The sequence below is a fragment of the Xiphophorus maculatus genome, chromosome 1 (assembly GCF_002775205.1).
Source record: "Xiphophorus maculatus strain JP 163 A chromosome 1, X_maculatus-5.0-male, whole genome shotgun sequence".
Taxonomy (NCBI): Eukaryota; Metazoa; Chordata; class Actinopteri; order Cyprinodontiformes; family Poeciliidae; genus Xiphophorus; species Xiphophorus maculatus.
Window position 1 is genome coordinate 13,850,654 of NC_036443.1, and position 10,955 is coordinate 13,861,608.

Below are 10,955 nucleotides of genomic sequence, written 5' to 3' on the forward strand. Positions count from 1 at the left end.
ACCAGGAATAACGGCCTTAAGAGGATTGTGTAGCAAACCCCATTCAAGAGTTTCAGGGTGATTTACAAGGTGCTGACTGTGAACTGAATTGGTCCTTCCACAACCTCTGCGTTGGACGTTTCCAGGACGCGGGCTACAAGCGTCACATTCCTTCTGTTTTGTAAACCAGCAACGTCAGAAACATTGTACCTGGACTAAGGAGAAAAATTACTGGATTGTTGTGTCATGGCCCAAAGTCCTAAATTCAAATGAAAGAGCACTTCTCCTTTGTTACGGAAATCACAATCCCAGAGTCTGCAGAGTTTTGTTCTTTCATTCATTTAATGACTCTGCCTTCTTGCTTGAACACAGTAAATAAATCACGTTTCCTGCAGAAACCAGTGCAGCACTGTGACTGGTTCAAACGTTCCACAAACCTCATATGTCAAAGAATCCAAAAGTTGGATGAGATTAATTGAAAACTTGTCTGACAGCACTTGCTACACCCTGCAGCCAATAGGAAAGCTAGTCATTTTTTTAAATAACGTTTCTCACTCAAATGGAGAGGATGGTAAACAGATCCTCAAGATATTTCTGTACCACCCTAAAGGGGCCATTCATCGTGTTTCAACTGATGCAATCTTCAAGCTTCATTGGGAGATTTGCAGAACACCATTGACAAGTCAGTATGTGAAAGGGCCCCCTGACTTTAACTTGTGCCAAGTGTTACCAATTAGGGCAAAGGGCGGTGGGGTGTATTTTCCTAGAAGCATGAAAACAAGAAGTGAGACTATGAGGGTTTTTTTTCTCATGAGCAGACATATCCCTTATTTTTTGGGGTCTTTTTTGCCATTTACAGAAGGTATCAGCAGATCAGATGTCAGACAGATGACCTGCATTACTGTTATCTTTTTCAGCTGACCTGGAGAAGACATGGTTTGAATGGACTCTGACCTGATGTAACTAAAATACTGTAACAAAAACCTGATCCCAGATTAGAAACAGCTCTCTAAGACTACAAAAGGAGAGATGCCATCAGTTAAATAAAGTGACTGGAGTCCCCTATAAGAACGCCGCTGTTATTCTGGGGGATATGGCCCTGTAACCTACCGTGTGTTTTTCTACAAAGCCAATTGAACATTTCTAGTATGTAGAGAGATGAACTTTTACTGTACATTTTTTTCTCCTGTCTGCTTGAGTTTGTTTTTTTTTTACTCCATAGTGTCTACATTCACACAGACATACATATACACACTTTGAGAAGCGGCAAGGAATTCAGGGCACAGAAAAAACATGAGACAGGAGGCCTATCAACTTGTCAAACATCACACTTATGCCTTCATGCCTCCCGCCCCTTTCACCATCCACACACACAAACATACTTTCCGCCTTTAGCTCTTACGAAACCCTGAAACATGCACAAACATCTCTATGGCCCTCTGTGTAACGAATTACTTCAGAAATGTAAAGCCATGGCAGCCATCCAGTGCACATGCAGAACTCATAAATGTGTTTGTGTACATTTGGGAAAAGTGGGTCAGCACATGCATAACTCTTGATGAATTTACAAGAAGAGGTCTGCTCACCTGCCAGTGGAGGCCCAGTGAGGCAACCCAAGCCAACAAAGAACATGGAGAAACCCATGGAGTTATTGAGTTTCTCCGACCCAACAAGATCAACCTGCAAAGCAGAAAAGCACACATATCACTTGACATAATTAAATTTGAACTGAAGCTCCTTCACCTTACTTGTGCTTACATGCTACTTGGATAGTTTAAAAAAAGTTTAATTTTCACATTTCCATAGTGTCTGAGTTTTGTGAAACTGATATTTCATATAAGTTAATAATATCGGAGTTGACTGTAGACTAATGGCCTCCACCATCGCCAGATCTCAATCCAACACAGTACCTTAAGGATCTGGTGGAACTGGACATTGTAGATGTGCAGCTGACAAATGTCCAGACACTGTGCAACAGGGTTACATAAATATGGACCAACATCCAAGGATAAAGCTATGCCACAAATAATTAAGGCACTACAGAATTCAAAGGGAGGTCAAACCTCACACTATCCTCTAATAAAAAACCCGGCGATTGTATAATAAAACTAAAGTATGTTTATTTTGTCTGATGTACATCAATGAAGAAGCACAAAAGGAAATCCATCAACACTTCAGAGAACGTTAGCCCCTGTCCCTGACTCGGACGCTTGATGCCCAAGCAGTAGAAAGATTTTACAAAGACATCAGACATTCAGCAATGAACGTTCACCGGCTTCGGTTCAGTCTCCATGGTAACTAACCATTATTCTGGCCAATGAATGGTGACGGTGATGCTTCCCACTTGGAAATCCCTCACAGTGCCTTGGAAATGCTTTATAATTAATAAGGAATCGATCAATCAGCAAACTGTACCTTCCATTTGGATGAGGTCAGCTGTCATTACGGTTCCTAAGAAATCAAATTCATCTGACAACAATGACCACAGACCAGAGGCTTTAACATCAGTAGTAAGTATCTTGAGAAATATGTTGTGTCCCTCTTAAAAATCTGAGATCATTTCCAGTTCGCCTGTAGACCAGGATGGGGCATAGATGAAGCCATTAATGGCATTGCTCCCCTAACTCTTAAACACCTTCAAAATCCAAAGGCCTACACCTTATAGATTTTAGTTCTGCCTTTAATACCCAACAACAGCCTCACCTGTTCATTAAGAAATTGCACCAGATGAATGTTAATCCTTTTATCATTACATAGTTTTATTCTTTTTCAACTAACAGATCACAGCTTAGAGTCAGCAACACTCAGCAACTCCCTGTCTCCCTCCCTAAAGGCTCTTTTTCCTTGTTTAGCAGTTCCTTTAGTTCACTAGTGAACCAGGGTTTGTCATTAGGAAGCATCTCACTGTTCTGATGTAGATTGTGCTTTCCATACAGCTGTTTATATTGTTGGTCACCACCAAAACAACCCTACAGGGTTTCTTCAGCTTCCTCTGACCACTTCCTCAGTCCTTTTCTTTACAGGTTGTCTCTGAACAAGAGTTTTATATTTTGAGCAAAGAAAAACTTATGGGAGGATAAAAAAGGTCTGCTACTGAACAAATACAGGTAAAAGTCCCAGTAATTTAGGCTGTCATATGTCAGGGGCATGTCTCAGCTTGTAAAGCTGATTCAGTGGCATGCAAATACCCAACAATCCGTTTTCAGATTATTGGAGCGATGTAATCAAATCTACAGAATAACCAATGATTCAATCAGTTGGACCGCCCACAACGACAGTTGCAGAAACATTTCCAACGATTTCTCCAGCCGTTATTTAATTATGTAGCGAGTATCACGCAATCCAAACAATGCACTTGATGTGAACTCAATGGATGGGCAACACTGATACTATGAAGGTAGCAGAAGTGGAAACTGATACAATGAGACAGAAGCATAAAAGATTAAATGTTCATAATCAAGAAGATAATTTAAAAAAAATCTAATTATTTACAGTTACTGGCTTACTTTCTCTACTGATTAAAAAAGATAGAGACTGTTTATGAGACTCATCTCCCAGACCTTGAGACCAAGACAAGCCCAAGCTTAACACTTAAATCTTCATCTCTGGATTATATATATTGTTTTGGTTTAAATAGGAAACATATGGCATATGGCCCCCCCACAACAACAACAAAAATCATTGGTTTTCCTTACCAGGACAGGCAGCAACAGAGCCATGTAACCACCGCAGAAGATTGCAAAGAAGACCGCATACACCATCAGCAGTATGTAGGAGGTGGCCAGAGGGGAGAGCATGTTGACCAAGCCACAGAGGATCAGGTAGGCTTTGTGGAAATGATATTTATGAAACAGGTTCCTGTCTGTCACCCAACCTGAGGCCAATTGGGCGATAGTCTCTGTGATACCTGGAGATGAGAAACTTGTGTGAATAAAAGTGAAATTTAATCTAAGTGGGTGTGAAAGGTTTCATTGATCAAATAATGCAAAACAAATGACACACATATAGAAATAAACTACAATAACAAATATTTACACCATCTGATTTGACTGATTGTTGACTGTGCCTGAGTATGATGACGAGGCAGATTATGGACTTTTCTCTGCTGAGGTCAACTGGAATGTGATCGGCAATGCGGAATCTGCAGTGGTATATTGACCGTTGCAGGAATAGCTACAAGCAAGCAGTGCTGAGCCTCTGATCAATGAAACAAGCTGGTCCTCTGCATATTAGAGTAACTCCTGATACCCTTTGTGGAATCTCAGGGGTGTCAGTGCACTGGATCTTTTGATGTCTTAAGTTTCTTAGACTTTGAAAGAACGCCTCTGCACTCTTTACCTAACAGGATCCAAAACCCTTTGTCTCCATCAGGGTTAAAGAAGACGACATGAGGCAGCTGTGCAATGTTTATGTGTCCTCCTCTTGTGATCCGAGAAATGTCCTGGTGTGTCCACTGCTTGGACACTGACGAGATGTGTCTTTGTTTGTGTGTTTTAGCCTCAGCAGGTTGGTTTAGCCCTGCAGCTGTTCCTGTTCAAACTCATCACAAAGCTGTTTAAATTTGGCCTCTCCAAGTAGCAGCACCTCAAGCCAAGTGCATTGGGGACGTTGGTTTTGTCCGTTACCCTTCACTGTATCAGCAAGTAAAGAAATTGTTAGGGTTGGTGCTATGCTGGATTAACTCTCTGACCCTGACAAACAACTTCCAGTCCTTGGTATTATTAAATGCTGAAGGGCAAGAAGAAATGTTAATCAAGTTTCTTTAAACTGCGACATTTTGTCAAAAGACTAATTCAAAAGGTTATAAAAGGCATGTTGGTTTTCCCAGCTACTCTGAAACCACTGCTGGCTTTACTTGCCTTTTTTAATTTTTTTTGCAAGCACAGCCTCATCAATACCCCTCAGCAAAGTGTCTCCCACTTCAGAACTGGACTCAGACAAAACCAGGACCTCCTCTTGTAACCACGCCAACAACTTTACGCTGTTAGTCGTTGCCTAGCGACTCCAGTCGGCTCCAGTTTCGGAGGGGTGACGAGCACACTGACCCAGATGACAGCGGCCTCTCTTTCCCTTGGCCAAGTCGATGACAGCGCTGAGCTTGAATAAGAAGAACAGTGCGTTCTGGGGGTTTGCAGCTTTGTGGTGTGAGCGGCACCCGGTCTTCTTTTTCCTCTTTTATTACGGAGCAAGAGCAAGAGTAAAAAGAATCCATCTGTCCTGCTGAGCGCTGGAACAAAGCTTAGCAGTGTAAACCCAAGGAGCACTGAAGAAAACTCAATCACTGGAAAAGTTTTCACACCCCTCAAACTTTTTTGATTTCAACCAGAATCCTTATGGCTTTTTATGATATAGATCAATGCAAAGTAGCACAAGTAGAAGACAAAAAAATTAATTCACTCCATTACTAATAAAAGGTCACAAAGTGTGGCATGTGTTTATATTTAGACCCTGGCACCAATAAATAGTGTAACCAGTGCAACAAATTAACATCAGAAGCTGTCTTGTAAATAAATAGAGCTCACCAGTGTATAATTTAAAATCAGTATAAATCCAGTGGTTCTGTGAAGGCCTCAGCGGCCGAACTCTTTGTGAAATTGTTTAATCTATGTTTTGGCGAATAATCCTCTGTGGCACAACTGAAGACCTGCCATAAAATGTGGTCAACCACTGAAAGCATGGGTTGTTGGACCGCCCACAATGGGTAAAAATGTGCAGAGCCATTCTTTTTCAATATAGTTACAATAACAAATGCGGATTTTAGTAGTATATTTTTTCACTGAAAACTTCCTGCATTGAATTTTCACAACAAAATGGCACTAAAAGTATAAGAGACAGTATTTTATTTGACTTCATGTTGGAAACTAAGTACTTTTGTTTGCATTATGTCCCCACAAACCTCAACATCTAGTAGAAAAAAAACTATATATATTAATTCCCTTCTCACCCACTGCGGGTGGTTCTTATCCTCTGAGCTCGGGTCCTCTACCAGAGGCCTGGGAGCTTGAGGGTTCTGCGCAGTATCTTGGCTGTGCCAAGGACTGCACATTTCTGGACTGAGATGTCTGATGTTGTTCCTGGGATCTGTTGTAGCCATTGGTCCAGTTTGGGGGTGACTGCCCCGAGTGCCCCGATGACCACAGGCACCACTGTGGTCTTCACCTTCCAGGCCCTCTCCAGTTCCTCCCTGAGGCCCTGGTATTTCTCTAGTTTCTCGTGCTCCTTTTTCCTGATGTTGCAGTCGCTTGGTATTGCTACATCTATCACAACGGCTTTCCTCTGTTGTTTATCCACTACGACAATGTCTGGTTGGTTTGCCATTACCATTTTGTCTGTCTGGATCTGGAAGTCCCACAGGATCTTAGCTCTGGCGTTCTCCGCCACCTTTGGGGGTGTTTCCCACTTTGATCTCGGGGTTTCCAGTCCATATTCTGCACAGATGTTTCTGTACACTATGCCTGCAACTTGGTTATGTCGTTCCATGTACGCTTTCCCTGCCAGTATCTTGCACCCTGCTATTATGTGCTGGACTGTCTCAGGGGCCTCCTTGCACAACCTACACCTTGGGTCTTGTCTGGTGTGGTATATCTGGGCCTCTATTGCTCTGGTGTTTAGGGCCTGTTCCTGGGCGGCCAGGATGAGGGCCTCTGTGCTGTCCTTGAGTCCAGCTATATATATATATATATATATATATATATATATATATATATATATATATATATATATATATATATATATATATATATATATATATATATATATAGCCTTGTTTTATGTTTTTCTTTATTTTGAAACCTAAAAATAAAAATGTAATATCATATTTCTGAAAAGGTTATGCAACATTTGTGGCTCAAAACAAGTTTGGTTTGCTGGACTGAGGGCGGAAATGGCTCTTTGGCTGGTAAAGGTTGCAAACTCCTCGCCTAAAGTGACAGTCCGAGCAAGGAGAGCATTAATCAGAGAAGTAGCTAATGGGCCTGTGGTAACTCTAGAGCAGTGGTCCCCAACCACCGACCAACTACTTCCGGATCTTTTATTTTGAAAATCCTAAACCGGATTTTACCGGTTACGTCTTGCGCGTCATAATGAAACAACATCGGAGTACTGCAGCGCACCCCCCACCCCCCACAACAGCATGGACTCGATACTTATGACGGCTATATTCATAAATGTTTCCTTTGTCTGCTGGCTTACACTTTTTCACAACAATAACTGATAACGATATGCTGCAGTTTTTTCTTTAGTTTCCTCAAAGTTTTCTCAACTTTCTGTGCAACAAAATTATGTACCTTTAGTTGGCTTCCCCCCCCCAACTCTTTATCGATTTGTGGCCTAAGATTTGACTGAAAACAAAACGTGGCTCCCTTAAAAGAGAGTACTTAAATAAGACAGTACTGAACTGCTTCTCTGAAAGGCACCTCGGCTCAGTTAATACTGTATCTGAAAGCTTGCAGACAACTATCATTTAAGCACATAAGTGCTTAAATGAGCAACCTTCAGGCATTTCAATTATTCACAGTGCCTGACAAAGCACTAACAGAATTACATGTCCATGTGGTTGGTGGACAAATGTTAATACCATTTTCTGGTCATATGGAGGGGCCTCGTCAGTTGTATACTGCTAAACCCACCCGTCCTGGCCAGTGGACCAAAGTTCAGCTTTTATGTAAGCGCATTCATTACATAAGACTGCAGAGTCTGAGTAGCGCACAAATAATTAATGCCTAAAAGTTGACTGAGCACTTCTTTTGCATCACTTAGAAGATCCAGACTGGAAAAAAGAGATGGACCGCCCGCTGCACAGTCCCTGCAAAAATAAAAACATGAGATCTGCAAAATACAAAGACATGCAAGCTGAAGCCTGTCAGAAGCGGATCCTGTCAAATCAGTGGCTCTAAGTTTTGCAAAAGCATTAATGATCTATAAAACCTACTAGTTATGTATTTTATTGTATGTTAAAGACTAACCAGTTACCTGATTTTACAAATTTAAACTCCTGTGAAAAGTACAAGTGTCCAGTGTAAGTATCCCTAAAGAAGAATACAACTAAACTCAACACATAATTTATTTATTTTTTATTTACCTGTAGAGTAAAATTATGTTCATAGTTTAAATGCAAAAAGATGTTTCCAGTAAAAGCTGATCGTTTCTTTATTTGGCATGAATGAGCCAATTTAAATGTATTGGTGGCTTTTTTCAAGGAACCTCTTGTTTCCAGTTCTTACATCATCTGTTGGCTCAAGTTCAGGACTCATTCCAAGCTAATTCCAAAGATCTAATCTCAGTGCTGTTCTTTGGTGGAGGAAGATGTTTGATTCTGATACTGCTGAACCACCCACCCTCTACTTAGTTTTAAATTAGGGACAAAACTCCTGATATGTTCACTTAAGTTAACTAATGGCCACTCAGAATAAATCTCTCCATCACTGAGGGCCTTCTGGCCTCTATGAAGCAAAACAGGCTTGAATGTTTCAAACATACGGTTCTTATTCAGGGATTTACATTTACTTCTTACCTAAAGGGGCACTATTATGCATTGTCCAGGCACATAGTGCCATTTTATAGCACGATCCAGTAACTATGTTACCTTCAGTGTTGTATATATCAAACATGACATAAGAAATTTGGCTTCACAATTTAATGCCTTGAAATTGGCCTTTGTCTCTTTAAGAAGCTACTACTGTTTCCAACACGTGTTATCAGCATGGTATCCCAACAGTGCTTTCCATTATACTGTTTACAACCATTCTTAGGAGAGTTGGGCTGAGAAGTAGTTTACATGGCACATAGTTCCCCGTGTTGTTTGATAATTGCTGCTGCTGCTAGTCTGCGGGAGCTGTGCGTGGGCGGGTGGTGGGAGACGACAGGTGCTCTGTGAGGTGGAAGCTCAGCTGGTGGCTGCTGCTCCAAGGACTAACTTTGTGGGAGCAAGCATTTAGGCACCCCGAAGAGTTGCCATGGGAGATTCAAGGATTTCTTTAATACCCCCTCTTTAAACTAAAAGGATCTGTGGTGTTGTCATTCACCAAACATGGTCAAATTCTGCTCCAGCAGTCCTCGTCCACAAGCTATTTAACAATCTGAGCAAGGTTCTCTCTAGCAGCAGTTGTTTTCTATTTGCAGTCATGCAAAATCATTGTTGCTCAGTGATTTTCTGATGTCGGACTCATTAACAAAAGTCAATGCAAAAGCCGTCTTTATCTGTGTAAAAGAAACTCTAGAACTTTCTCTGAACTCACAGGTTATTAAGTCCCTTTCTTTTACAAGCTTTTACAACAGTACCAAATTAAACGGAAAATGGTGAAAGTTGCATTTAAAAAATAATAAAGGTAAATAAGTACTCTTGTACAAATAGCAAAACTTTTGTTATGATTTTCAGAAGTGAATGCCTATTAAGTCAATTGACTAATGCTAGCCTCACCTGCTACAGAGATGATGAATGAAGCATCCATGGCATCAATCCCCAGGTTCCTGGCCCTGGCAGACAGGTGGAAGTACGGGATGAAGTAGGCCAGTTGACTGAACACCAAGGACCAAGTGTAGATGCAAAAGAATGGGTCCTTCAGCAAAGTGAAGTCCAATAATTTGGGTTTAACGACGGCCACTGCAGTCGGCACACCGGTGTGTAGGGGAACTCCAACAGTGGTGGAGCCATTCATGGTACCATTCATCTCCGCTGGGCTGTCTGGACTTGCAGGCTTACACTGACCTAAGTCATGTTGGGGCTCATGGCCATTTATGTTATTGAGTACCAGTCGAGTCAATTCAGGGTTCAATAACTGGCTCTCTTGTCCATGAATGGATTGTTCTTTTAAGTTTTCATTGTCCCTGTGAGGTGTAGGAGAGGACTGGAGAGAATCAGACTTGGAGACACCATTGGATAGAGGAGAAGAGCTGCTCAAGCAGCTTTTAGGATATTCCTTCTCTGCAGAGCTCTTAAGGGAAATAGAAGGGCTCTTTTGGATAGGCAAAGATGTAGAGTTTGTGACAGGTGGCTTCACATTAATGGGTCTCAAAAGCATCCCAGAAGCCACCAGGTTCAGCATGAGGCCGCCGAGAATCAGCATTGCACCTACGGATGACAAACACAACCCGCGGCATAAGATTCATGACACACAAGAGCTCGTCCGAAAAGTTTTCCTTCCTATCCTACCTTGCCAAGCATACTGGTCCAAAAGCAGCTGGGTGAACGGGGCTAGGGCAAAGGTCAAACCCATTCCAGATCGACCAATCGCGTACGCGGTCGCCAGCCGTTTTCTGAAGTACAGCGCTGTGATTACTGAAAATGACTGGTATAGTAATGCAAAGCCCATTCCTGACAGGAGAAAAGAATACATTAGTGGGATTAATCTCTGTTTCATTGTGAGAAACCTGATTTCTGAAAAGTAAAATGAAGTAGCCACCAACACTGAGCGACAACACCATTTATTTTCACTTGAACTCACCGACTATCACTCCCATGCTGATGTAGAGGTATATTACACTGCTGGCAAAGATGCTTATGATGAAGCCTCCGCTAACTAGCACTGCCCCAGCGATTGAGGTCACCCGCGGTCCCAACTTGGCACAGGCCACAGAGGCAATGGGTGCTGCAGCACAAGATTTTAGATGGTTCTTTGGGCATATTTAATCACTTTCAGTTATTAAATACATATTTGCGTATGTATGAACATGTACATAGAAAGATTTGTGTTACTAATCAGAGGAAATAAGCTAACAGACAAATATCGTTGTCACTCCCACCTCCAGACAGACGTAAACTAGACATGATGGATCCTATCCAGCTGATGCTCTCTGCCGAACCTCCAAACTCATCTTGGAATGCCACAAAGAAGATCCCAAAGCTTTTGAGGGTGCCCATCACAAGAACATTTACCTGCAAGTACATACAAATACTAATAAATAGAAATGTATTAAAATGAACACTTGCTTTTATTAGGCACATAGTTCCTCTAAAAGACAGCTGTAATTAAAACGGA

General features: G+C 41.7%; 1 protein-coding gene across 1 annotated transcript in view; it reads right to left on the reverse strand.

The window, feature by feature from the left end:
• Positions 1-10,955, reverse strand: part of slc16a4 (solute carrier family 16 member 4) — a 29,099-nt gene that overhangs the window by 6,084 nt on the left and 12,060 nt on the right. The window contains exons 5-10 of the mRNA XM_005801391.2: positions 10,720-10,852; positions 10,422-10,565; positions 10,130-10,291; positions 9,398-10,048; positions 3,675-3,886; positions 1,566-1,659 (exon numbers count right to left, since the gene is read on the reverse strand). Coding sequence (XP_005801448.1) covers positions 1,566-1,659; positions 3,675-3,886; positions 9,398-10,048; positions 10,130-10,291; positions 10,422-10,565; positions 10,720-10,852 — 1,396 coding nt within the window. The remainder of the gene's footprint in view (positions 1-1,565; positions 1,660-3,674; positions 3,887-9,397; positions 10,049-10,129; positions 10,292-10,421; positions 10,566-10,719; positions 10,853-10,955) is intronic.